Source organism: Dichotomopilus funicola, assembly GCF_033296635.1.
Source record: "Dichotomopilus funicola strain CBS 141.50 unplaced genomic scaffold C8A04scaffold_31, whole genome shotgun sequence".
Taxonomy (NCBI): domain Eukaryota; kingdom Fungi; phylum Ascomycota; class Sordariomycetes; order Sordariales; family Chaetomiaceae; genus Dichotomopilus; species Dichotomopilus funicola.
In genome coordinates, this window is record NW_026944052.1 from 106,448 (window position 1) to 133,808 (window position 27,361).

Here is a 27,361-nt window from a genome sequence, read left to right on the forward strand (position 1 = left end):
AAACATTTCATGATCGATCCAACCACGCCAACACAGTACTTGCGGTGAATGGGAGGGGTCCTTGTGGGTTTGACACTTCAAGTCATGGCCGAAGAACCTTACAGCGTCGAAGGAGTGTCACCAAGGACATGTAGAGAGGCCGGGGAGTACCTTCTCCTTCAAGCGCCTGTTTTCCCTTCTTATTTCACTCAGAAATGGCACGTTATCCAATAATTAATTAAGTCCATAATTAACTGTTCAACTACAGGACTTCCACAAACCCTGGGCTCAAATTTTCAAATAATTAGGTGGCTTTGTGGCCCTAGATTTGAGGAGACCGGGAGCTATTATCCAAGATACTCGCAAGCAAGTATCCCATACTGGACCCAGCCCAAGCCACGACTGGGATGCCCATAACTTTCGCCGTAGCCCCACCTGGTCTCCATATAATTCATGAGCCGCTTGACATATGCTCCGGCGCCACAGCAGGTGCAGCAGTCATCCTTTGTTGGAACTTCAGTGCCGGCATCCCACATTAGGTCATGCCCAGTCCAACGTCCTAATTGCTTCTCCTCCACTTCCACAAACCGGCGATCCCTCGCATAGAATACTCTTGGAGATTTCCCCCCGTGCGCTTTGGGCTTGGCCTGTTCCTGGGCGGGCTCCTGGTATCTCGCATTGCGCTTGATGCGATAGTCGATGAACCAAAGAGTGAATGGACCCGCCTGCGCAGTGTTATAGGCGATTTCGAAGTATAACACCGCTTCGGGTCCTCCTAGGAAAACACGTCTATGCTCATTATGTGCCATCCTATCCCACTCAGGATTGTATTCGAGAGCCATGTGGCGTTCAGGTTCAACCCAAGCTAATCCCCCCAAATCCGTCACCACGAAAGTGTCATGGGGGAAAACATCCCAGATAAACTCCCAGTCCACGGCCGCAATATCGTTTGGCTGTAGGATAAAAAGGTCCTGGCCCGGGAAAACGGTGAGATGGCGACATTTAGCGTCCTCGGAGACTGGAAATGTGATTCTCCCCATCGGAGTGAAGCGGCCTCCTTTGTCCCGGTAGATTTTTACCACTGCGGCGCTCCGCCCTTTTCCTCGTCGTGCTGGATGTTGGAACTCCTTCTGGATAATGAGGAGTGATTCTTTGCAGGCCGTCCAAAGACCACTGTCGATGAGGTATGTCGACGGGTTGTTCAGCGTCCATGAATTCGGGGCTGACACGGCCGAGTGAGAGTCCAAGTCAATCCCTCTCGGCAGGCACTTCGGCGCGGCAAGACGAGATCCTGAGATCCACCAGGATGTATTGCAACGGAGTGTATGTTCAGAGTCGGCGTAGTCTAAATCGTTGGCGTCGTAAACTGTGAAAACGTGCGCTCCTGGGAGAGCCGGTCGGACTGCGAATTTCCAGATCTTTTCCCTGAGCTCCCAGGGGAGACGGGGGAATGGATGAAATTGTCGTGACATTCTCGGGTTGATGGTGCAGACATAATTACCTACATACCATGGTTTGGAGGTAGGTATCCAGCCACTTTATATAGGCTCTGGCGTAACAGCGAACGTGAACCTTAACTCTGTTAGCTCTATGACTGACATCAGGATTGCGATGCTGGGACAGAGCTCTCAGATGGCAACGCAAAGCTTCAAGTAACTAATAAAAGTCGTCCTGCATAATTATGTAATTAGCTTCAACCGATACTCGAAGTCCCCCGGCCGTGCTAACCAGAACATGGAACGCGATACACATCGCAGCTGACTGACAATTAGACTTGAGACCAAATCTGGGGTACATCAAAATCTAATTATTTGACCTTATGGGAGGAGGTGGTGGGGTGGTGAGTGGAAAAACCAAGGATTTGATGGCCTTTTGCAAATCGTAGTTGTGAATAGCTTCGAATGCGAATGTAATGTGGGTGATGGTGAGACATGGGTGCGGGTGTGGCTAAAGGTCGGCTAGTGTTTGATGGCTGCGGCGATGATTTCGTGAGTTGTGAATACGATACGTAGGACTCGGCGAAAGAGGTAGAAGAACACTAGGTTCAAGAAATAACTGACGATGATGTGGTTCCCTCACGTCATAATGCCTTCTCCCGGGGATATATCATGAAATAGGAGGATCAATCGCCACGGCAATCATTCATCAAATATTACGGCAAAATTATACGGTTAATGATAACTAACGTAGCTAATCTCTTAATTTATATTTTCATTGGTGACATGCTTATCTTATGCTCATAACTGAGGATCCGCGTCAAGACTCTTCCGTATATTTTACCCATTTTCATGCCCACCTCTGTCGCAAGATTATATTTTCCCACATCTGATGTCCTCTCTCACCCTCCAGCGCGTCCCGCTCCGGGAAAGGTACAGGCTGGCTGGTAAAGATCCTAGCTGAGTTGAACTCTGGTTATCATCCTCTGTGCTACGCATCCCGAGGCGATGCGAGAAGAGTGAAGCTGGGTCAAAGGTGGGATCATCCGTCTAGGGTTACTGGACATGAATGCGTTACCTATCAAGCCATCCAGGCCAGCTTCGTGAAGCTCATGAACCAAGGCACCACTGTTATGGGTGACGTATTTCCAGTAAGAATAGCACCGCCTTTTCTAACCGCAGCGATTGAAGCCCAAGGTGAAGCCCAGCCTTCTCACCGAGGCTGGGCATTTCTAGGTCGGCCTCACGTGGGGCTGAGCCTGAATGAGAAGTTCGGTTGGGTTGGGCTATGGTGGAATAGGTCGTGGTCGTCGGTAGGTGATTTAGGTTAGGTAGGTATGTAGTCGGGTAGGAACCTACTAGGTACGTAGTAGGTAATTGAAGACCTTGAGACCTACTTGACCTGCAGCCAATTCCCGATTCCCGACCGATCACTGAAGGTCTTGAATGCCCCACCTTTCTCCGGGTGCCTTTCTCCAGTACTTCAGTCTCACTTCGCCCTCAAGAAAAGAAGGGCTCTCACCATGCAGGTGCGCACTACTCTAAAAGGGCGCTAAAACGCTCACCGAATATTTTTGCCCACCTAGAATCAACAGATCTTTTATCATTATCTCGCACCGGCCCGATTCTGGCCGCAACCGGAGGAGACTAGAGGGGAAGTGTGGCGACCTTTTGGGGCAGATTTTTCTTGCTTGTCCACGTTATCTCCCACCTGATTAGATCTAGGCGCCGCAAGCGGGAATGAGGGGTTGGTGTAGCCTTTTGCTGTTGCGATTGTTGTCACCCACAACCTTTTCTTTCCACCCTCATCCGTAAGGCGTTGATCAACAATTCGGCGAGCAGCCCGAGTGATTGGAGAGGGAGCCTGGGGCCTCCGCATGTCAGTCATGCGTTCAGGTGTCCAGGCTGTTGTTGTGCCTTTTTCCCCCACGTAAGAAGGTGTGGCCCTACTGGGCAGGTCATTTGACTGGCGCGGGGGACTGTCCACGTCGCTTGCCAGGTCACGGAGTGATGGGCTGGCTGACGGAATATGTGGTGCATTGAGGATGATAGGAGCCCAGCCCAAGGCTTGGATTTGAGAGCTTTCACTCGCTCCCCCATAATCAATGTGGATTAGGTACCGATTTGAAGCTCCCGATACCGAAGACCCGAGGTGCTGTACCAAGGGCGGGAGCTTACACGAGGCGGGTAACGTTGCGTCGTGTGAAACAACGAAATATAAAACCAAGAATTCCAAAGAATCTGTGAAGGATAAGATTCCATAATGGGTCGCACCTGCGGTAAGGTGACGGATTACGTTGGATTACAGTCGGTTGCGGTTGAGCCAGGAACGAGGTTACGAACATTACAGCGGCCCTGGTGGATTTGCGGGGCTGGATCGTGCCTGGCCGTTTCCTCCCCCAGCCGCGGCAGATGAGCCACTCCTTCATCTCATCGCCGGGCCACCATTTGCTCTTTTTGCTTCAAAGTCACCCCGGATCGGCGGGGCTTGATAGATGATAGGGCGCGATACCCTGAGTCAGCCTAAAGGAAGTTGAAGCATTGCCTCCTTTGCAGGAACCTCGAGCCCCCGTAATTTTCATGCACCTGGTGGGATTGCAAACGGGGTTTCAAAATGCAAACGCAAACTTTCGCAGGCATGATCGCGTGTCGATTGCAGGCGGTGTGTCAAATGGAAATGGTCGGTGTATGGATGTTGTGTCCAACAACAATCACAACGACTGACCTGACATGCAGGCGCACGACACACAGCGGGCCCCAACAGCCGCGGTGCACCAACTCCGGATCGACTCCATCTCATCCCCGTCTCGTCTCGTCGTTGCGGCGTGATGCAAATGGTAAAACCCAACTGGACCCCAAAAATCAATAACAACCCGTCCCTGAGACCACTTACTCGTTGTACACGAGGTGCGTTGGCACCGGTACAAACACACAAGTTGTTTCCCCAAGAATCCTGAAACCTCGAATTGGGTCCAAAATCGGCGTATCAAACAAGAACTCTCCGCGACACTCGGCCCTGGATTCGGGGGGAGGAGGCCCACGGGCCCGTCTCGGCCTCGACCACGGCCCCGAACACCGCCTTGCGGACCTTGTGTTTTCCCCGCCCCTCCCTTGGTGTGTGGTCCGCTTCAAGCCCCCGCCCAATTACAAGGTCCCTGCAAGCACAACCGCCACGCAAGGATCGTGAAGCGCTGGTGGAAATGAGGATGATGAATCCATTGCGCAAGCGCATCCGCACCAACACCATCGGGAAGGGGGAAGGCAACGAGATCACGCAGCCGCCCTTGAAAAGGACAACAAACGCTCGTCGGCAACAACACCCAACAGCCCACGTAACCTCCTCGCATTCCAACCGGAAGGGGACCGGCAAGCGCCCCGACAGCAACCAACTTCACAAACAGTGAACCCGTGGACGCTTCGTCGGTTAACTATCCCCCAGGCGGCGACTGAGCTCGGTCAGGTACCGATCGGTAATGTATGGTTGAAAAGGTCCAGAATACGTAACTTAACGTTCGGTTCTTTCTCCACGTCAGCGGTGTCAAAACGACCTGCCGACGATGAACACAGATTCTTGCCCAAAGGAGCAAAAGTTAAGCGAATGCAAACGCCCATTCGCTGAGCAGCCCCGAGCCCAGCCCAGCCCAGGCAGGCTCGCCAGGCACTGCGCTCTGGGCGCTGGGCGCAGAGCAGGCAGAGAGGGACCAAGTCCAGCCCCAGGCTTCGGCCGAGAGAAACGGGCGAGCGGACGAACCGGGCGAGAAGTCATGGAGCGCGCCCTGTGAACTTTTTTCTTGATTTCGTGGAGAGGACCGGCTTCGGGCTCTCGTTCGCCAAAACCCGTTACCGCGAAACGCGGGAGAAACCCACTTTCACAATTGATTTTTTTTCCTGCTTTTTTTCTTCTTTTCTTTTCCGTCCCCTGGCCAAAGCCAACCAAAATTTCTCGGCTGAGTCACCTGGACACACCGATCCTCCAATTACCGTTGACCCGGCCATCTCGCCGGGGCCGCCCCCCATGCCGTATCGCCGTATCCCGTATCGCCGTAACTTATCGCCGTGGCTTTTTTGTTTCGCTCAGGTTCTGCTGAACGTAACGCGCGAATCCCGCTTCCGCCTTGCGCTTCTGGCGATCGACGAACTCGGTAACCTTATCCCGGGATCCCATTCGCACAAAACCAGACAGACGGCCACAAGGCAGGCGCCACAAAAGCCAAAGCCGTCCAAAAGTCCCTCTGCCCTGGTCAGGCACCGATTGATCAGATCAAAAAAACAAAAAGAAGCAAGAAGATTGCGGAGGGAGTGAGAGAAGATATCACAGCTGAAAGTTTAGCGAATGCCGATGATTCTCGATTCACGATCATTTTAAATGAGCGATGACAAAGCACCAAAAGGATGAGAAACACAGCCAGCGCTCGGACTTGAGGCGTGCAAATGTAATTAAAAGCCGTTTTGTCGTAAACCCCGTAAAAGCCGTACGGTAACAGCATGTATGTAACATCGCGGCTCCGCACCCCGCCCTTTCGGTTTGTGACTAACCTGACCGACTCCGTATTACACACGCCCACCGTGTGTTTAAACATCTGAGTACCCTCGAGGACCCCGAGCGAAGAAACAAACAACCCTGAGCAAAAAAAATGGAAAGAAAGAATCCGAAACTGCGAGAAAGAGCCAATCCAAGCAAGGGATTCTTCTTCTTCACAATCTACGACTCACTGCCAGCTTTGACAATGAAATCACTGAGGAGCAGGATTAAGAGACTCGCATCGCTAATACATACATACGAACGAATGAATGAATGAATGAACCATTGTGTGTGTTGTCCTGTGGCCAAATTCGAGAAAGTAACATGTTCCAGCCCGAGTCCCCGATCGCCAGGTCCAGCCCGAGGAACTCGATCGAGTGCTCGAGCCCTTCATGAATCAAAAGATGGGATGATTTATTCGGGTTTTACGAGCGGCGGGATACTGGGTACGAAGCTCTGCGGCATCAGGAGAGAGCTGAAGAACGACTTGGGACGGAACTTGCTCCGCGGAGGGAGGTGATGATGTCAATCGGGGTCGAGAATTGGGAGACTTGGTTTGTTTGTTCTTTTCATGCTCGCATTACCTAAACAAGTCATAGCGAAGAGCAGGCGAAAAGCGATTTCGGAGATTCATGTGAATTTCTGGGGGTCTGTTGATCAGCCCTGTGCCTAAGCTAAAAAATGCTTCCCACTCGACCTTGACCACCATCTTTTGGTGGAAGGGAGCGGGTGCAATGTGTAGGAGAATTTGTAGTAGTGATGAGAGTTGCGTGTGAGTCCATATCCATCCATCCATCCATCCGTTCGTCGATGCCTCCCGTAGAGTAAATCGGTACAATGTCCTCCTTCTGTCCACTCCCCCTTATTACACATTTGAGTGGTGTAAGACGCAATGATGCGATGCGGATAGTCTTAAATCCCAATGCCATGAAAATATGAAAAACAAGAACCAAAAAATAAAAACCAATGCAACTTTTTTTCCTTCGCCTTGTCGCTTTCCACCCAAAAAATATGCTTGGTATCATTTGCAAACGCCGGCCCATGCTGAAGTACACACAAAAAGACAAAGTAGACACGGAAGGGATCTCGCGGTCTAATAAACTGATATCGCTGAGATCAACCTCCCGGGGCTGCGTGGTGGGAGGTAAAACCCCTCTTCGTAGAAGGAGGCCTTGTCCCCATGGTCTACCGTCAATGTGCTTGTACTTGAGCTGGCGCTGCTCCCATCCATCTTCTGTTGTTGTTCTGTCCCCGCCGCGAATTCTGGGATGAGTGTTGTGGGCGGTGAGGGAGGCATCGACTCGTCTTCGGTGGAAGCGTCCGAGTCGTCGTCGAGCTCGGGCGGTGGTGAGACGGGGGATGCCGAGGCCGAGTGCGAGGGACTCCGTTGCAGGGCAAGCTGTGCGTAGTCCTCCTCATCGTCCTCGTCCATGTCGTAGTCTTCGCGGTCGGCGCCAAAGGGGTAGGCAGCCTTGTGCGGGAGCATGTTGTGATGCGAGGGCACCCGCTGGAGGGGGACGACGTCGGCCATCTCGATGTCCTCGTCGTCGTCAAAGTCGGAGTCGGACTCGGAGTCGGAATCAGAGTCCGACTCGGCGTCCTCGGCACGCCAGTCGTTCTCGGGCTCCTCCACGATGGTGTCGGCCCACTGGATGTGCTTCTCTGTTGGTGCTGGGGCCGCTGGCGAGGCGCCGCGGACGGACTGGTTGAACCACGATTCTTGTTCCCGCTCGGCGTCCGCGAGTTCCACCATCAGCGAGTCAAGGAGGTTGGCGTGGCCGACAAGGAGGCGGAGGTTGTGATCTGGGCGGGCAGCTTCCGAAGACAGCTTGGCCCGGGCTTTGTGGGCCAGGAAGTAGGTTTGGGCAATGGACATCTTCTTGTTGGCTCGGGGTCGGAAGGGAGACGACAGAGCAGGTGTGAAAGATGCCGGCGAGGAGCCCAATGGGTTCTGGTATGGTTGTTGCGAGTTCGCAGGACGCGGAATGGGGAGAGGGGAAGACATTTTGAGGGCAGGTTGGTGTCCCAAAATATTTGATGTGCTATGGCGTTTTCCCGGGTGACTCAAGGCGCGAGAGCCGGTTGCGGAAACGCCAAGTTAGGCAGGCTTTGGCTAGGGGGGCGTGCGTTCAGGGCTGCGGTGGGGTGGACCCAAGAAAGCCCTGATTGATAACAGAGCGTATCGAAGCGGCGTGCTGTATGTAACATGTATTGACGATACGCTGGTACTGCACTCAGGTAAGTTGGACTTGGTGCAGTTGAGGAAGCTGTTGTCTTCTTGTTGAATGTCGAAGCGATGTGAATAATAATTGCTTTCGAGACGAGATGAAGTGCTGGCCTTGTAGGTCGACGATGAGCTTGAAGGGGAAGGGGGGCATGTGCCCGAGAGAGGGCGGCCACGGGTTCCTTTTGTAACTGTTGGTGTTCGGGTTGTCCAAGACACCGCCGGTCACCAGAACCCGGCTCGTTGTATCATCCGCAGCAGCTGACAAAAGCCCAGAAGTCCGATCTCCGTCCCACTTGTTTCCTCCCCACCATCCCCCGGCCCGCCTTTCTGTCTGCGCATAATTTACCCTTGCAGGTTAGCAGGTTAGGACTTTCGGCCTCGACCACGCCCTGCGCCGCCCCTCCTGCAGCGAAAAGCTGTCCTGGATTGAGACGCCGCGGCGGTGAAGGGATGATGAGGCGGCGCCTTGTTGTTGGCCCTTTCTGCAGTACCTTTTTGGGGGGCAGTTCGGCCATTCGACACCACCTGATCTCCCGCGCCTACTGTAGTATGTTTGTAGGGCCGCCCTCAATTGAGCCCCGTCGGGTCCCAACGCAAACGCAATACGTATCATCATGTTCTTTATTTTTTGGTGCGTTGTCCGCCCGCCGTGCTGGCATCGCTGGTCTTCGGGCGGGACGAGGCCTGCTTGGGCAATTGACGGGGGATGGAACGGAGGGTGGGCGAATTCTGCTTGGGCAGGGCATCCCGTTCCGCACCGTCGGACGGAGTTATGCCACAGCCCAACGACAGGAAACCCGTCCCATCCTAGCAAGACGCGGCTTCAGACTGATTGCAAGTGCGGACTCGATTCTGGATGGGTCCGGCGTTCGCGGGGTTACGGCTGGTTACGCGGTCCCGTCGCAACCGAGAGCGACCTTCGCAGTACGAATATGGTCGTCGTTCACGTTATCCACTGTTGCATTGTCGTCGTCACAGACTCACAAGCGAGAACTCTCCGGGATCTCTGGGTTTCTCGTCGGCGCGGTGTCTGGTGAGCATCGATAGTCCGGCCAGATTGTTAATCAGCAACGCGGGACCCCGAATCCCCCGCATCCGCACCAGCCGTTTCGCAGTCTTTTCGGCATCTTTTACTCTCTGTCCGCTTCTGTCGCGCTAGGGTTTTTTTATCGCACATGCTTGGGTTTTACCTAAGCACCAGGCTCATTATTAACCAAACGTTCCCTTCGCTCTCTAATCCAACCAGGAATCATCAGCTACTGTGAGAATGATGCCAAATGATGCGTTACTTCCCTGCAAGCGATCCCTTCAAATGATCACTGCTCACTCCCGAACAAATCTCCCCCATGGTCCAGCGAGCGACAGCGGGGTGCGGGTTTCGTCCCTTGATTTCTAATTGCCCAAACGGGAAGCAGCATTTTCCACCCAATCTTTCTGCGGTAAGACTCATTTCACATCGACAATGCGCCATCGTCGGTCGAAGTCGCACTCGTTAATCTGCCGCAACTTGCAACTCAGAACCCTAGTCGAGTTTCGGAGACAAATCCAAACGCCGCGATCGCCAAACAAGCCAATATCAACGCCGGACCACGGAGCAACGTTAAAGACGACGCAACCCGTTTTGACGTCCAACACCAGCGACCGCGTATCATTGCATGATGACGGTGGATAGTGGCAGAGTGAGCCGCTCATCTCCGTCAAAGCAGCCCCGGAACTGAACAACTACCCGAAGCGGACCGGCTATGCCCTCCTGCACTCCACCATCCTCAACTTATCATCACCATTCACAGTCAGTTCCTGTGTACCGCAGTAGGGCCATTTACATGCAACCTCGCTAGGAATCAAGGTAGTCGGTAGCGGACGAGGTAACTTGCACAGCCTCATCTGTCTTTGCGTACCTATCGTATTAAGCTGCGCCCAGCGGTAAGGACTCATTGAGAAACAGCAATGACCTTGTTGAACACTGCAGCAACAATAAAGGACGAATAAGAGATGCGCGGGTTCGGCTACGATCGTAACACCGAGTTGAACAGTGCTCCCTCATTTGTGGGGTGAACGAGACAAAAGAGAGAAAACGAGATTGTGGACTCGCTACTGGCGCAGTCTGATTGGCCAAACACTCCGTAGGGCTGATTGCTGACCTGATCCGCACGCCAGAGAGCCGAGAAAAAAACCACATGGCGATCGGGTCGTCTGCTTCACGTCAAACCCGACGAGTTGCGTTGCCTGGTCGCAGCCCAAGCCACGAAACACTCTGTCGGGTGGCCTCTGCACCAAGCGAAACCAATCATCAACGAGGCGGCGTCGTCGTCGTTGCCCTGAATTTTGTTGGCGTCGAGTGTCGTGTTCATCGCGACCTAAAGCCTCAACTCGAAGACCTTTCCAATTTCGAAACTCTTTCCCTTTCAGTACATAGTAAGGGAGGCTACGCAGCCAGCGGGCCGCAGCGACCCAAACCTACACTATTCCGATCACGATGATGAATCATCCTCAGGTCGACAATCCTCCCATGAAACCTCAATCTCTCAGGCCGCGATGAGTAGGTACGCAAAGAACACAAATCAACCCCGGGAACCTTTGCCGATGACGAATCATCAACCCGTTTCGCTCGCGGGCCAATCACGAAAAGGCCTCCGCGGTGGAATCGAGCATCGCTTTCGCTTGCTGCCTGGGTTTCCGGGGTGAAAATACGCAGTCATCTTGTCACCAGCCACAATTGGCAGGCTCGGCAAACCAGGACCCCGCGTGGGCATTTGGTAAGACCCAAGCAGTCGGGGTCGGGGCATCGGTACTTCCGCCCTCCGTCGGCGTGCCGTTTCCATCCATGTCGCCGGTTTTTTTTCTCCTGTCTTCACTTTTTCCACGTTGTTGCCCCGGTCCGGATTTACGATACGCGTGGCCCTATGAATCCACCCTCCCGTGGTGGACACGGGAGGGCGGGGTCATAAAAACTTTGAGCCGAAGAGGAAGTCATCGGGTTTAACGTAATGACCGGCGACGTTCCTTCCCTCCCTCGGGTTTGTCAACCGACGAATCCTGAAAAGCCCGGAAGAAAAGAGTCATCCCCGTTTCAAGTCCAATTCCATCCCGGGTCTTCTCACTCAACTCCAACAATGCTCCCGAAACCGTCCGACCCCACCACACCCGGCGCTCCGGTCAGTTCCTCGCCGAGGCTTGGCATGAGTGAATTCGTGGATCTTCTTTTTTCTTGTTTTCGTGTCTGCTATCCCATGACCCAACTCAAAAAGCAGCGAAGCGAGGAGCCGAAATAAAATAAAATCCCACAACGGAGCAAGTCGGAACGGGACAACAACAGACACTCCCTCACTGTATACCAAATCCGGAAAGCCTCAAATCTGGGCGAGGAGTCCTGTACGAAGCCGTGTCCATGTTTCCATATGTGACCGTTACAAAACCGACCCACCGCTCGCGGCGCTCCCATGGGGCCGGGACACCGAGCACGCAACAACAAGCGAGGGAACACAGAACTTTGGGGTAGCACGCGGCAGCGGGCGGGAGCAAGTGAGGTCGGTGACTTATCGTATTGTTCGTACCTTTTCTCTCTCGAAACCCGATGTGTTCAGAACCTTGCAGAAGTCCGTTCCGTACTTCGTACCACCTAGCTCGTTTTCGTCCGAGCTGAATCTGGCTGTCTATCTGTCTCTGAACTTTTCGTTGTCTTGATGTTGTGAATCCTTGATGTGATAGTATACGTCGCGAAAGTGTATATTCTAAGCGAGTGGTGTGTAACAAACCCTCAAGGCAGCACATAACCTTTCCAACATCGCTGTTGCACCAGGTAGATAGAGACAGGTACGGCTTTCGGCGGGATTCGCGTTTCGGTCTGTCCCCGCCCGACGCCCGAGCCTTGCGTGTAGGCAGGTACCTTGCTGTCCGGGTGCCCTGGTATGCCTGCCCACGTTAACCCAACTGCCGGGCCGTATCGGAGCTATCCGGAGCTGCGCGGACCTACGAAAACCTACGTACTACAAGGACCTTTGACCCGTCCGTAGGTCTCCGGAGGATTATGTAATATGCAACCCCAGGGGTTGTCAATGAAAGCGCCCGAGATCCTTCGTAGGTATGTATGTAGGTCTCAAGGAGCGAACCACCATCAGGGGGATCAGGCGATCTAACTTAGGTTCAAACTCGTGTCTGCCCGTATGTAGTGTAGGTCCCGTCCTGCGACGTGTAGGCGGGCGGCACGTCTTTCTTTTTAAAAGTCGCCGGGTTCCTGGCGGTTGAGGATGAGGGGGGACAGTGCCGCAGCCACTTTCAAACCCGGTGTCTAAGCGGAATCCCACTCTGTTTCAGGGCAACTCCTTGGGGAGATCGTTCTTTGCCCGGTCGGTTATGAATAGTAAGTTGACGTTTTGGGTTTCATTTAGCTTTTATATGGGATTGCGTTCATACAGCTGCTGACCCGAAAGCTTAGGATCGGGCCATTCGCCTCAACACATCAAAACGGAAAAGAAAAGAACGAAAAGGAAACGGCACAAATATCACACCCTCAATGCATGTCCCAGTCAACTCTTAGACTCTACTAGTTTATCCAGTAGTTCCACTTTCCGGCCTTGACAATTTCACCTCGCCGGCCCAAATCTCACAACACGCCCTCTCAGCCTACCCTAGAACTTCCCCTTAGCTATTTCAAATAGACATGTCTTAGTACACTACGAGCAGACACGTACCAAGGAAACATCAACATTTACAAGAGAGCACATCAGCCTACCGTGATCACACCATCGACAAATGAGGAGTAGAAACATCACAATTAGAGTTACCGATTCATCACCAACTGCACGAGATGAGTCTCTCTATCCTCCCCTTTCTCCCACTAGTTACTCCAAGAATGATTCAAATTAAATATCATAAAAATAGAACCCACGGCTTTTTCCTACATACGATAAACCGTACAGCGACAACCGACGCTAGGGTGGAGGGGGATATAATCAAATTCCGAAAAAGAAAAAAAACAGAGAAAGGAAAAAATATGGGGTGGTGAAGACGAACGTAGCGTACATCATCGCCCATGCATGCATGCATGCACCTTTGACCGGTCGTAAGTCAATGATCTCTCCAGTGGTTCCTCACCCGAAGCTGCTCATCCAAAAACCTCCCCTCAACACCTAACTACCAACCTGTCCCTACTCCACCAACCAAACAACCACCACCCCTCATCTCATGTACATACCAATCATAACATAACTTCATCGCACCCCATTCCAAAACCGATCCCACTCCCCCACCAACCACCCCAACCCACTCCCAACACCACCACCACCTCCTCCTGCTCCACCAGCATAGCCCCCATACCCAGGGGGCGACTGCACATACAAATAATGCTTCGTCACCCACAGCGCCAGCCCACCAAGCACACTCAAACTGCCCAGCACCTCAAGCGCAATCAGGCCCTTGTGCCGCAACTCGTCGGCGACTTCGAGTAAACCGAGTGGGTCCTGCCTGTTCCGCTGGCGTGGGTGGCTCGCAGCGTGAAGTTGGGTTTGGTTCTGGCTCTGGCTGGTCCCAGTCATGGTCATTGTGCCGATGTATTTCTCGCTGCCGTTGGTATCGTTGCCATACCCCAAGTCCTGTCGTCGGCTTCGTCTCCTGCCCGATGGGATGGCCAGTTCGTTACTGCCACTGCTACTCCGATGTCCTCTTTTATGTCCCGCTTGCTGTTGGTGGTTCTGCCTCTGCAGGCCGCGCTCGGCAACAACCACCTGTCCCGAAGGGGGTAAGCCCTCCAGTCCACCGTCCCTCACACACTCACCCATCCTCTCGGCTAGCCATACCGCTCTTTCCCCGCGCGCCAGGGCCGCATACTGTTCCCTCTCACGGGCGATACTCTTTTGCAAGTCGGCGGCCCAGTTCGCCAGTCGGACCTGTGCGAGGCGTTCTTCGCGGTGGGTGTGGTCGGCGAGACGGGCAAGGGCATAGCTCGTGCCCACACTGGCGGGCGCTGGGTTGAGAGATGGGGATAAAGGCGATGGTGATGGGGCCGGGGAGGAGAAGGACGAGAGCTGCTGGTTGGGGATGAGCGGGGCGGTCTGGGTGCGGGATAGAAGAGAGGGCGGGCGAGAGGAAAAGAGGGAAGGAAGGTTGGTTGAATCTGGGTTGCGCCAGTGAAGGTATTTGCGTGCGACGGAGTGGCGGAGGTGGGTGATGCCCGTGGGAGAGAAGACTTGTGATACGAGAGTCGAGAGTTCGGTTGGAATGAGTGGTTGGACGTAGTCTGATGACATGAGAAGGCTCGCATCCATGGTGTCGTGGTCGGAACCCGTGGCGCTGGAAATGGCATAGATGCCTTGGTCATCGGAAAAGTTAAAGAGCCGGATGCCAACTTCCTTGAGCTGGCTCTGGATTTGGGCTTTGCTAGCGGCGACTTGTTCAGCGGACATGAGATCCGATTGGGCGAGAAGTATGATAATGTTAGTGAGAGGAGCGACTTGACGAAGATACTCGATATCCACGGGGCGGAGGCCTGTAGTTCAGGTTAATAACAATCTTAAACCAAGGATTTGGAGACAGCACGCACGGTTTGAGACGAGGTAGAGAACGGCGTCAACCTGGACGCCTCCTTCTCCACCGATTAGGTTCAAGAGATCTCCGTCAGAAAGGAGGTTGGCGTTTATCCTTTGCCAATGTGCCTCGATATATTGCGTGACGGGCGTGATCGTGTCCAGGGACTGTATTTGTCAGTAAGGCGCAGTTCTGGCTCACCGAAAGTAGAACAGAAAGTCAATAACTCACCGATGAACCACTACCGTACCCTGGAGTATCAACAAAGCAGATATTCCGGTCCAGCACCGCATCTCCCATGCTCTTCTTCCGCCCCAACACGCTCAAATCATCCACCTCAGACCACCACTCGGGGTATGGCTTAGTGCTCGCATAAATCTCCGTGATCTGGCCCGGACGAATCGAACTCCCCCTCTGCTGTTGCTGCTGTTGTTGCTGTCTCCTACTACTCCCATTCCCACTACCAGCCCTCTGCCTATTCCTATGAACAGCCGAAACTGCTGAACCGGCGCCCAACAAACCAAACGGGGTAATAGGGTCGACGTGCACGATGTGCTCGCACGACTGCACCACAGCCTTGATCAGCGATGTCTTGCCAACACCACTATCCCCAGCAATCAACAACTTCAAGCGACCCATCCGCTTGCCATCGTCCGTGAACGGCCGACGACTCGGCATCTTGATACTCGGCATGACCAGCTGCGGCGCCGAACCACTGTCCATCATGGATGACTGGGTACTCGTCTCGCCGCTGACATTCACGCCGCCGAGAGCGTGTCCCTCCCGTCCACCACCATGTTCACCCACATACGCGTGCATGCTTTCCGCATCCTCATCCTCAACAGCAACATCATTGTCATTCATCTCGCTACGATTATCACCCCCATTCCCATCATTCGTGCTCGGCGGGCAACTCGCCAAGTCGTCGGATAAACACAGCGAATTACGACGCGACGAGACGCTGCTGAGCGCGGACGCGGGACCCGTCGAGCTGGGAAAAAGAACCGGTGTGAGCGGCTGGGATAGGCTCGGGGTATCGGCCGGTCGGGGGAAAGGGGAGGAAACATCGAAGTCATCGTGCCCATCATGCCCGTGTCTGTGGGCAAGGCGGTGAGGGTGGTCAACCACGGGGGCCTTGGAGGAGGAAGATGAGCTGGAAGGCCGCGCACTCGCGGTGGCGGCTTCTCTATCACGGTTGCGCTCAAAGTCGTGATGCGATGGCAGGCGCTGCTGCCGTCCGGGATGTTCAGCGCGCAGTGGTGGTGGTGGTGGAACTGCTGCTGGTGTTACGGGCTTGTGGTGGTCTTTCACGCGACGGTGCGGGGGTGCAGAGGGCCCCGGGTGATGTGGCGACGACGAGGAACTGATGGTGGACTCGTCGCCGAGGGAATAGGTCATCTGCGGCGCGCTTGGGAGTCGGAACGTCGAGAGCCCGTCGTCGTCCGAGGCGCGTGGACGCGCGTGGGCGTCGTCGCCGGGAAGCGGCCGCATTGTGGAAGGTAGGACGGATGACGAAGTGGGTTTCGGTTCTATTTTACATGCAAGGAGAAGAGGAGATAAGGGAAAAGGGAAACTGCTAGATGCAGCCAAAGTCGAAGCGCGTTCGTTCAAAACTGTATTGTCAAATTGTCAATCAAGACGTAGGACCGAGAATTCACGCTTCCTCAGGCGTCCCAAGTTTGATGTTGGGTTGCAACTCTCCCAACAAATGATGCCAAGTTCGTTCCCGGAATAGCACGACATTGGAAGTCTGAAGGGGGGGAGAGTCTCAACCAAGTCGGGAAGGACGGGAGGTCACACACACCCGTCATCCAGACCAATCGATGGCCCCAAAAGGGAATGAGGGGCAGTCACGCAGCACGAAGGGTCCCATGCGGTCAGTTAGCGTCGATAAGCGGGTACAATATAACCGTGCCATTTTCCCATGTCTTTCTTGGTACTGCGCTATTGTTGACTGGAGGGCCCCGCCCAATGATGACATGGTTTGGGAGCCGGCGAGCTAGGATGCTTGCAGCGGTGATCGCTCGGATCCGTCCCCCGTCTTGCCCGCTAATACCTCTTTGGGCTTTTTCCTCAACAAGACACCGCTGACGGTTCTTCAACTCCGCTGGGCATTGAATGTCAACGCGTCTTATTATGTCATACTGTACTCAGAGATAAGAACTACTCTCACTTGCTACATAATAAACATCGTTCGATATGGCCGGCAAAAGAAACGCCTAGAAATAGTTGCCACCACTTTGGACTACCTAACTTGAGATAGACGCGTGGAGGGAACAAGAGATGATGCATGACTTCAAAGTCACGGGATGGCTGGGAGCGAAACAGCAGCGCGACATGAAGTTGCGCTACTCGCTCCCGTGGTGGAGAACCTGCAGGCGTCGTCCCAACCATTGCAGCTTGGCCGCGGTGAGTGGCTATTGTGTGTTTGCATGACGAGTGGACATATCAGTCGAAATATCGCCTCGCGAATGCTAGGTATCTTGAAAAGGGAAGCAGGTATCTCAGGTGTCAGAGCGGAATTGTGATTTCTGTTAGATTTAACTGATCGCAGAGTTGCAAAGTGCTTGTCTTCGCAAGATATGCGGTGTAAGCAAGCCGAGTTACCAAATGCAGAAGGCAATCATCCCATGTCAAACTTCCTGGGTAACGGCCTCGCTTGAGATCCGTCCATCACGGCATGTTTCCTTGCAAACCTAGCAACTGATGATTGACCCCACGGGTAGTCAAATGCATTCTTCGTACAATACATGCGCCGTCATCAATGCATATTATCATCGAGTCCAGTCCATATCCCCGATCACAAGTAACTCCCCCCTTCCCCATGTTCTTTCTTAAGTCATCCCTTGCTATGTAGGTGCACCCCAGGGAATTATTTAGCTAAGGCAAGTAGGTAGTCAACCACTTTGCCCCCCTCCACGTTTAATCATCATCTCCCTTCCCTTCCCCAGTAGTCGCCAGATCAACAATCACCTCTCCCCTTCTCCCTTTCCGTCGACTATTCTTCCTCCTTTCCCTATCCTTCTCCCTATCTCTATCTCTGTCCCCCCTATCTCTATCCTTATCATCATCCCCTCTGTAACCACCACCAGTACCGTCTTCCCGATCCCGTGCCCTCTTGATCCCCGCTGCTGCTGCCGCCGCACCCGCAAACCCGGTTAGGCTAGCCATACGTCGTGTCTCGCGTAGGAGGCGCTCTCTATCGCGCGCTGCGCGCTCGGCGGCGTGCGCATCGACGGCAGGCGCGGGTGTAGATGAGGAGTGGTGGTTATGGCTGTGGTTGTGGTTGATGTTGTTGTTAGAGGAGGCGGTTGGTGCGGCAAATGAGGAGGATCGCCGGCTGCTGGTGTTGGTATTATCAAGTCCTTGGCTAGTCACCGCAGGCGCAGAGCCCCGGATTTCGAGGCCCATGTCGGCACCGGGTTGCTCAGCACTAGCATCGCCGCCTTCTGCAGGTGCCGCAGACGGGTCTGAGTTGGAATCGGCTTTGCTGCTGCGGTGGTGCCGGTCACGATCCTTATCACGGTCCCGACGGCTATCCCGATCCCGCTCTCTGTCCCGATCACGATGGCGCTCCTTCCTGTCCCTGTCCCTATCCCGGTCCCTATCGCGGTCTCGGTCCCTTTCCCGATGACGGTCACGGTCGCGGTCACGATCCCGGTCACGCGTCCTATCACGGTCCTTGTCCCGCTCCCGCTCCCGGTCTCTATCCTTATCCCTTTCCCTATCCCTATCCTTGTCCCGGTGTGAGCGATGCGACTTACGCCGGTGCTCGTCCCGGTCCTTATCCCGGTCCTTCTCACGATCCCTATCGCGATCTCTATCCCGGTCTCTATCCCTCTCTCGGCGCTTCTCCGGATCGCGGTCCTTGCGGCTACTGCGGTGACTACGCCGGGAATCATCGGCAGGTGGTGACGCCGATCGTGATCGCTCGTCCAGTGGTTGCTGCGGCTGCTCCTCGTCCTTGCGCGACTTGGATTCGCGGTCTTCATCAACGTATGACGAGTGCTTCCTGCGATGAGATGAGCGGTGATGACGGCGCTCCTCACCGTCTTCGGCCCCTTCCTCTTCCGCGCCGCGAGAGTACGACCGCTGGCGTCGACTACGTCGGTGTTCCTTCCGGCCGGGGCTACGACTGCGACTCCGACTTCCGGAATGCTCCCTATCCCGATCACGGGTCCGCTCACGGTGTCGGTCCCGGCCGCCGTGGGCACGGTCCCTGCTCCCGTCTCGGTACCGCTCGCTGTGATGTCGGTCACGGTGAGATCCATGGAGGGAGCTGCTCCGCGAGCGGCCGCGGTCGAACCCTGTTCCAGCGACACTGGTAGGCGTGGGCGGCTTGTTATGCTCATCCACCCATCCCCTCGCTTGCAGATGTTTGTAACTCGTGTTGGGGAGACCCTGCATCATGGCTTTGGGGCCCTTGGGCGCATTTATGGGTATGTCCGGGTTTGGTTGCACAGGGCCACCTTCTCCAACTTCAAAGCCTTCGTTTAGGCCCTGCTGGGCTGCAGGATCTAGGGCGCCTTGTCCTTCTTCGCCCTGTCCTTGCTCACCGCCAGCACCGGCATCACCTGTCTCCTGTGCTGTATCATCCCGGAGGGCACGTCCGAACTCGTCAACATTCTCACCCGCGGCACTGGCACTGGCGTCTCCGCCGGTTTGCTGATCCATCTGGCCGTTGCCGTTTTGGTACTGTTGTTGCCCATCATAGCTTTGGTCATGCCAGTTGTTGTGGCCGCCGTATCCCTGCTGGTATCCTCCTCCACGGCCATAGCCGTATCCGTAACCACGACCTCGTCCTCTACCGCCGCGGAACCCGTACTGATTCCGGCGATAGTCATTGAACTGGTTTTGGTGGCCATAATTACCTTGATTGTATCCTGTCTGGAAGCCAGAGTTAAACGAGCCATAATCACCATTGCCCATGCCAGAAGCGCTTGGATGATTGAAATTATCTGGGCCGACATTCCATGATTGCTGCTGCCCGTTCCAGTTATCGGTTTCGCCCCCGTAGCCACCCATGCCCATATTCATGTTCATGCCGTTCATGCCCATGCCTTGAAACCCTCCATTCATGTACATCTGCATCGACATCGGGTCCATGTTCATGCCTGGCATGCCTGCAAAGGAACACGTTAGCGGGAATTATGATGAGCGAGGAAACAAGTAGAACAACGCACCCATCATAGGAAAATTGCCAAATCCATTTTGCATGGCCATCATCATCTGTATCTGGTCGAATCCAGGAGTGAATCCACCAGCTGCCGAAAATGTGCCGCTTGCACCGCCTTCAGTTTGAACAGGGCCGGGCCCTTCGGGGTTGACTTCTGTCACGCCATTCTCGTCGTCTTGCCCGGCCTCTCCGTCGTTGCCACCTTGGACAACCTCGGAGCCCTGTTGGGCAGGGACCAGTTCGGTCGAGGTATTCACTTCGCCTTCGCCGTCCGCAGGCCCGTTCTCGGGTTGTTCCTAGTTTTGGTCAATCATCGTAGCTCAACGTAATAGCGAAAGTGACGTACCGTATCATCAGCAGTCTTCCCAGCCGTAACACGCTGATCCTCTTCAACGCCAAAACCTCTGCCTCCCTGATCCTCCCAACGAGCCTCCACGCTCACATCCTGTGTCTCCGTCCCAGTAGCACCCCCATTCGCCTCGCCAGCCCCAACCCCCTCTTCAGCAGCCGCAACAACCGGAGCGAGTTCAGCAGGAAACCCCGCCGGCGCAACCGCCGACACAGGACTCGGCTCCACAGGCGTAATCGGAGCACTCCCAGAAACACCCCCTCCTCCTCCTGCTGCTACTTCCTTCGGCCGGCTCGACTCGCGCTTCTTCTCCTCCGTCCGCAAAAACACCCGAATCGTCGTGCGCAGCGCTTTATGCGGCTTGCAGTCGTCGGCCGAGAGCGGGGCGTGCTCACACACGGGACACGAGGCGGGCAGCGTGGCCTGGCAGCCCTCGCAGATGGCTTGCTCGCAGCAGGGCAGGCGGAACGCGTTGACGGCGAGACTACTGCAGATGGCGCAGCGCAGCTTGGCGGGGATGTCGTCTTGCGACAGGGAGCTGTTGTATGATACCAAAGGGTTAGGAAATCTGTGAGCTACCTGGAAGGAAGAGGGGAACATCAGTTGCAGCGCGCTGCCTTACCTGATCAGCTCAGCCTGCGCTTCTGTGAGAGCTAATGAAGCCGCCATTTTCGCGCTGGATTTGCCGGGATGCGCGGGACGACACCCAAAACGAACGTAAGAGAGGATTATGAAGTCGAACGCATCGAGAACTGCGGAAATCGCCGAAATGTGGTGGCTGGAGGAGTGAAAAATGTGGAAACTGTTGAAAGTGCTGGCAGCCGTCGGTTACCGGTCGAAGAAAAATCGTCAGGTGTTAATGGAACCCGGTCGGATAAAGCCGGTCGTAAACGGCCGTTGTGGCGGTTAGGAAACCACCCGGAACAAAGACCTTGTTTCGTCCCCCGTGGAAAGTGTTCGAAATTGGCGCGTGGTCGGTATTTGACGTGGCGACGGTCGTTCCTCGCGTTCTTGTTTCGACTTGGAGCGAAAATTCGGGGCGGGTCGTCCACCGCACGTGCGAGGTGGCCTGGGCAGATACAGTGCGGTGGGCTATCAACACCGTTATCTTACCGCAGATCTGGCGGCAGTTGCACTGTTCATCACACTGTATTCACGGCTCGCCGGGACGGCAGGTTCCCTCGCGATATGAATGAGCTCGTCGATGCTTCGAGTCATCGCCGTAACCCAATGGCAACTAATTGTAATATCCTGCCATATTTTCCCCGTGTTTTGCTTCACTTCAGAATGCGGTGCGTAGGGGAGGACAGTGAGAGGTGCCGTAATGGAAGAATTAAACTGGATAGAATAAATGAGGACTAAAAAGCACGAATTACTCCTGGTTGACCTGCCCAATATGACCGACCACTCCAATAGACCATGTAATGATACCGAACATGAGCACGCTCAATCCCAACTCTTCACCCCTCTTACTCCCCTCTCTCTCCTTCTATCTCTCCCTTCTTCCAAATATAATATCCTACCCTATCCTACGCACTAACAAACGTCCTCAGCAGGCACAGCTATCCTTAGCCTCAGCGTCCCGGGGCCCATTGAGGTTCACCCTCTGCTCCTCCGTCCGGCCAGCCGCATGCGACGCCCCCGGCCCACGGGCCGTCTTCAGCGAGGTTTCCGGAATAGCGTTGGCAATCGCAGTGAACACCTCGGTAACATTGTACCCGGTCTTGGCACTAGTCTCAAAGAAAAGCAACCCCTCCTCTTCCGCATACCCCTTCGCCTCCTCAGTAGAAATCTTGCGAGCGTCGCCCGAATCCTCCCCGCCGTCCTCCCCGCTACCGTCGGCGGCATCCCCGGCCCCGTCGCTCGTCAGATCGAGCTTGTTGCCGACCAGGGCGATGACGATGCCCGGCGAGGCCTGTCGTTGCAGCTCGGCGACCCAGTGCTTGGCTTTGATGAGGGAGGTCGGTTTCGTCAGGTCGTAAACGACTAGCGCGGCTTGGGCGTTGCGGTAGTACATGGGCGCGAGGGAGGCGAAGCGCTCTTGGCCGGCGGTATCCCAGATTTCGAACTTGATGGTGCGCGTCGGAAGGTTGCATTTTTGGGTTAGGAAGGCGGCTAAACGGACAGAGTCAGAAAGCGGAGGGCTTCTGGGAGGGCCAAGAGGGGGGCGGTTGGGGGGCTAGATGTTGAACGTACCGCCTATTGTTGGCTCCTTGTTCTCTTGGAAGTCGTTGTTCACAAATCGAAGCACGAGAGAAGACTATAGCAGGGGCTATGTTAGTGTTGATGCGGGCAGTTGGAGTGGTTGGAGAAGACCGACTTTGCCGACGGCAGCTTCACCGAGCAGCACCAGCTTGACGCTGCTGCTGGGTTTGGGAAGATTCGAGTCCGCCATCGTAGCTGATTCCGTGTTTCGAAGCGTGCGCTTGGTCGGGTCAAATTCGAAATGGTCGTCGCGGAAGTCCGCGATGGGTGGTTCTTTCTGCGGGAGACTGGTTTGCGTGCCTGCGTGCGTGTTCCGTTTGAGATGGAGAGTGACGTGATAGGCAGATGCTGAGTGCAAGGACAGAACCGGGATGAATGCGACGACATCTCGAACCAACGCCAGGCCGAGAAAGGCTAGCGTTCCAAGTCCAGGATTCCGGCTGCATGGCACGTGCCGTGCCAGCCGTCGGCCTTTGTCTCCCAGGTGCCCAGGTGCTCAGAGCCCACTGCTGCCCCACTAAAAAGTTCAGAAGCCCGTCAAAAGTTCGACCTTTTTTTCCTCCAGGACCCTGCATCACCTCGAAAACTTACCCTTCTTGCGCTTTCCGCCAGCGTCATTGGGTCCGAGGATCGCATAGAAATTTTCAACATGGCGTCAACCTCCGCGAAAAGCGCAAAGGGCGCCGGCCCGGGTGAAAAGAAAATTGTGCCCAAGAAGGGTATCTTCGACGACTCTTCGAGCAGCGACGACGACCAGGACGATGGCGGCGCGACGCTAGGCTCCTCGGCAGAGTTGAAGATCAATGCAGAGTATGCCCGGCGTTTCGAGCACAACAAGAAGCGGGAAGAGCTCCACCGGCTGCAGGAGAAGTACAAGCCGGGCGGCGCGGGCGAAGAGGAATCCGAATCGTCGTCTGATGAAAGCGAGGACGACGAGGCCGTGCTGGCTACCGAGGACCTGGACGCCGAGATCTCGGCTACTCTGGCGGCTATCAAGAACAAGGATCCCCGAATCTATGACAAAGAGGCCGTCTTCTACAAGCCTTTCGACCCCGCCGCGGAGCCGACGACGACGAAGGAGGACAAGCCCATGTTCCTGCGCGACTACCACCGGGAGCGGTATTTGAGCGGCGATGTTGGCGCTGACGATGACAGTGCCGGCGGAGCCGACGTGCCCCGCACTTACAACCAGGAGCAAGCCGACATCAAGAAGTCGATCCTCTCCGAGATCAGTGCGGCCGCGGCAGCCGCAGCCGAAGACGACGACGAAGAAGAGTGGAGCGACGACGATGCCTTCATCAAGCCCGTCAAGAAAGACAATGCGCCTGTCTCCAACGGCATCCACCCTTCGCGCGCAGCCAACCTCAAGCTCACCGAGGCCGACGTCGTCAATGCCGACCGAGACCCGGAGGACTATCTGTCCAAGTTCATGGCATCCAAGGCCTGGGCGCCGGAGGGGGCTGGCTCGAAGTGGCAAGCATTCGAATCCGATGAAGGGGAGGATGCGGACGATGTGGCTGACGAGTTCGAGCATGCCTATAATATGCGATTCGAGGACCCTACCAAGAGCAACGAGTTCCTGAAGACGTACTCGAGAAACATGGCCGCGGCGCGCTCGGCGAGAAAGGAAGAACTGACCGGCAGGAAGAAGCAGAGAGCGCTCGAGAAGGAACGGAAAGAGGCCGAGAAGAAGGAGCGTGAGGCCGAACGGGCCCGTCTGCGGCGTCTCAAGATCGAGGAGGCATCCGACAAACTCGCCAAGATCAAGAAGGCCGCCGGCATGAGCGGCAAGAACCTGACGGAAGAGGAGTGGATGAAGTTTCTGGAGGACGGCTGGGACGACGACAAGTGGGAGGAGGAGATGCAAAAGCGGTTCAACGATGACTACTACGCCGAGGCAGACGATATGTCTCTAGACGAGGATGAGGGCGAAGACGATGAAGAGACGGACAAGAAAAAGACAAAGAAGCCCAAAAAGCCCAAGTGGGACGACGACATCGACATCAACGACATCATCCCGGACTTCGAGGACGACGCCAAGCCTGCGGTGTCCCTCACAGACGACGAAGCCGACGAGGCACAACCCGGGGCAGACTCAGACCAAGACGACCAGGAAGACGACGACGAACGTCCCGCCAAGAAGCGCAAAACAGCCAAGGACATCAAAAACGAGCGCATCGCGGCCAAGCGCCAGGCCCGCGCCGACCTCGCCAAGATTGAAGCCCTCGTCGACACCAAGATGGAACTCGACAACCCTCGGGCCCTCCAACAACCCAAGGGCTCCTCCTCCTCTCAAGCCAAAGCTAAAGCCACCACCGGCTTCCGTTACCGCGAAACTTCCCCGCAATCCTTCGGCCTCACGGCCCGCGACATCCTCCTTGCCCCGTCAGACTCTGCGCTCAACGAGTTCGCAGGACTCAAGAAACTAGCCACCTTCCGCGACGCGGAGAAGAAGCGGAAGGACAAGAAGCGGCTGGGTAAGAAAGCGCGGCTGCGGGAGTGGCGGCGCGAGACGTTTGGTCGTCGGTTTGAGGAGAGCGGGCCGACGTATGGGTTTGAGAAGCTTGTTGGTGACGGCGAGGAACGGGGTAGTGGAAGGAGGACGGCTGGGAGTGGAGCAAATGCTGTGCCGGCGGGTGGGAAAACCAAGGAAACAGGTAAAGCGGCCGAGGCAAAGGGCGGGATTGTGGAAGGGGAGAGGAAGAAGAAGAGGAAGAGGCCGAAGAAGAGTAAGAAGGCTGTTGAAGCGGAAGAGTGAACTGAGGGATTGGTATCTGTGGGGCTGTGTCGCTCCCGGGTTCCTGGGCGTTGGTGGTTTTGTGTATCTTTACTTATGTTTGGGTTCTGATCAAAATACTGTGATTAATTATTCATTTAGCATCATGTTCTCTCGTGACATTTAATTCCTCTAGGTAGTCCCGTTTCCTCGTGCAAACCTTCAAGCCTGCAAAACGCCATCCTTGAATTACACACTTTTTGCACCGGAGACATCTACTAATAACACACTATCATCATAATTCATCAGGAACATGAAAACAAAAATGAATGACATAAGAAATACAAAAAAGCTCACTACCAAGCGCCTATCTCCATCCGGAGGGATAGCGGTTGGTGGCTACGAAAATCTTTCCGGTGAAAGATTTTTCTTCGCTGGCCCTGGGAATCGAACCCAGGGCCACTTCGATTTACGGCGGCACCGGCGATGCTCCTCCCAATGCCGCTGGGCCAAACACGCTGTTTGGCACATTGGGAGGAGCTGGTGACAGGAGCAGCGAGCAGCGGACTTATATGGTGTGGTTGGGAGTTGGGAGGGAAGGAAGGTGTGGAAGGGGGGTGAAGCTGCTCCACTTGGGAAAAATCCGGTACTCCCCATAGACATTACTTTCCATTCTGCGAATGTTTAGCAAGTAGCTGCGTACAATGAGCCTGGGCTGAATTTATGTCTGGCGAGGGGTCAACGCCGTGGCTACTTCAAGAGAGGAATGAAGCCAAGATGCACATATAGTGTGGAAAGGATTAAGGAGGTGTCTTGGGAAACAGCCGGCCATCGCTTGGGGATTGACAACGACGCTCGGAAGCAAAAGGCAATATCTGCCACCGGGGGGTTGGGTTCAAAAATAAGTGAGGAGGCGTGCGGTGAACTTTACTGGGAAGGACAGTCGCACTCAGCCCACCATGAAGGAAACCTCGAAGACTCCTTTGCGCCGGTCCGTTCCTTTTACTATTCCTGTGGAAGGCTTGATGCTAACCTTTGTCCGCGCTTGATAAGCAGTTTATGAGTATGTAACATGGGCCCAACAGCACGGTTGAGCTTTTTCCCGCTCCGAATATAAAGTCAAGTTCGGACGTCAACTATATGCCAACCTGCTCATCCACTCAAATTCGGTAGGAGGAATAACTAAGTCGGCGAGAAAGGCGAAACTGTCATCCCTATCATAGGTTCCGAGGGTTAGGACACATATATACTCTTATTCCTGGTTCAATTCTACTGACATTAACAGGAACTGACACAGAACCTCCGAGATTACAAGCCGTCTTCGAACTAGCACTAGTTGGAAGGGTTCCCTTGAGACTTGATCAGTCTGGCGTCATATTTTGTGTATGGGTGACCAAAATTTAGACCCCTGGTGTCAACTTCCTTCTTTAATGCGCAAAAAAAGAGCGCCTTGTGAGGAAAGCCCTTCGCCAGAATACAGTCAAGCATGGCCGCAATTGTGAAAGATAGGGTGGCAGTCCCATCCACAAATAAATGTAACGGAGTAGCTTTCTCATATGTCTCATTGTATGTCCTTCAAGTCGGCAGCGATAATTGGAACCTTCTAATCGGGGATTTCGCGTCTTTTTGTTTATATTTTAGCTCAACCGGTGTCCATAAGCTGAGAATAAGGAGCTGTGTTTACTTTCCACGCGCTGGCAACAGGAGAAATAATAAATAAAAGGAGACTTGGGCATTAAACTACAGCCCTCTGCTCACAGCCCTCCATTAGCAGTGATGTAAACTGGGTCAAGAACCCCGTCTCTTTGCATGAAGATGTTCATTTCCCAAGTTGAATCCTAGATGCCACAACTGATGGGATCATCACGAATACAGGAGACATATCCCCTCGGTCTCGCAAACAGCCATCCAACTCACAAGCTCACATGCCACTCCTCTCACCGAGATAGCCAACCCTCGGTTGACATGACCAAGCGCCAGACGGGGCGTGAGACTACAAGTATGCCTGTCTACTATTACCTGCCTGTCCTTTCTGTGTGCAGCGATGTCGCCACAATATACACCCGACACATGATCCAACTTAATGTCGGTATGTTAAGCCGAGCTTTGATTGCGACCCTCCGGTCAGCAATATTACCCTATTGGCTACCGGGCTGTCGAAGCCTTGGAAACCCGCTTCTCTTCTTTTTTTCCCTTTTTCTATCCCTCGAAGGGATGTAACCTTAGAAC

At 54.6% G+C, this 27,361-nt stretch overlaps 6 protein-coding genes across 6 annotated transcripts; 1 reads left to right on the forward strand and 5 right to left on the reverse strand.

Moving 5' to 3' along the window:
* Positions 1 to 326: 326 nt before the first annotated feature.
* Positions 327 to 1,451, reverse strand: C8A04DRAFT_37259 (uncharacterized protein; the record flags this gene model as incomplete). Its single annotated transcript, XM_062783818.1, has 1 exon — positions 327 to 1,451. One exon carries the CDS (start codon positions 1,449 to 1,451, stop codon positions 327 to 329), a length of 1,125 nt encoding a protein of 374 aa, XP_062637014.1.
* A 5,579-nt stretch (positions 1,452 to 7,030) lies between these two features.
* Positions 7,031 to 7,942, reverse strand: C8A04DRAFT_12188 (uncharacterized protein; the record flags this gene model as incomplete). Its single annotated transcript, XM_062777241.1, has 1 exon — positions 7,031 to 7,942. One exon carries the CDS (start codon positions 7,940 to 7,942, stop codon positions 7,031 to 7,033), a length of 912 nt encoding a protein of 303 aa, XP_062637015.1.
* A 5,432-nt stretch (positions 7,943 to 13,374) lies between these two features.
* On the reverse strand, positions 13,375 to 16,177 carry C8A04DRAFT_28637 (uncharacterized protein; the record flags this gene model as incomplete). Its single annotated transcript, XM_062780718.1, has 3 exons — positions 13,375 to 14,648; positions 14,703 to 14,853; positions 14,918 to 16,177. The coding sequence occupies 3 exons, from the start codon at positions 16,175 to 16,177 to the stop codon at positions 13,375 to 13,377; spliced, it is 2,685 nt and encodes an 894-aa protein (XP_062637016.1).
* Positions 16,178 to 17,608: 1,431 nt separating this feature from the next.
* On the reverse strand, positions 17,609 to 20,880 carry C8A04DRAFT_28638 (uncharacterized protein; the record flags this gene model as incomplete). The annotated part of the gene is made up of 4 exons (XM_062780719.1): positions 17,609 to 19,809; positions 19,870 to 20,158; positions 20,209 to 20,749; positions 20,834 to 20,880. 4 exons carry the CDS (start codon positions 20,878 to 20,880, stop codon positions 17,609 to 17,611), a joined length of 3,078 nt encoding a protein of 1,025 aa, XP_062637017.1.
* An 880-nt stretch (positions 20,881 to 21,760) lies between these two features.
* Positions 21,761 to 22,606, reverse strand: C8A04DRAFT_37263 (ras family-domain-containing protein; the record flags this gene model as incomplete). The annotated part of the gene is made up of 3 exons (XM_062783819.1): positions 21,761 to 22,326; positions 22,408 to 22,471; positions 22,532 to 22,606. The coding sequence occupies 3 exons, from the start codon at positions 22,604 to 22,606 to the stop codon at positions 21,761 to 21,763; spliced, it is 705 nt and encodes a 234-aa protein (XP_062637018.1).
* Positions 22,607 to 23,065: 459 nt separating this feature from the next.
* Positions 23,066 to 25,174, forward strand: C8A04DRAFT_28640 (KRI1-like family-domain-containing protein; the record flags this gene model as incomplete). Its single annotated transcript, XM_062780720.1, has 1 exon — positions 23,066 to 25,174. One exon carries the CDS (start codon positions 23,066 to 23,068, stop codon positions 25,172 to 25,174), a length of 2,109 nt encoding a protein of 702 aa, XP_062637019.1.
* Positions 25,175 to 27,361: the final 2,187 nt, after the last annotated feature.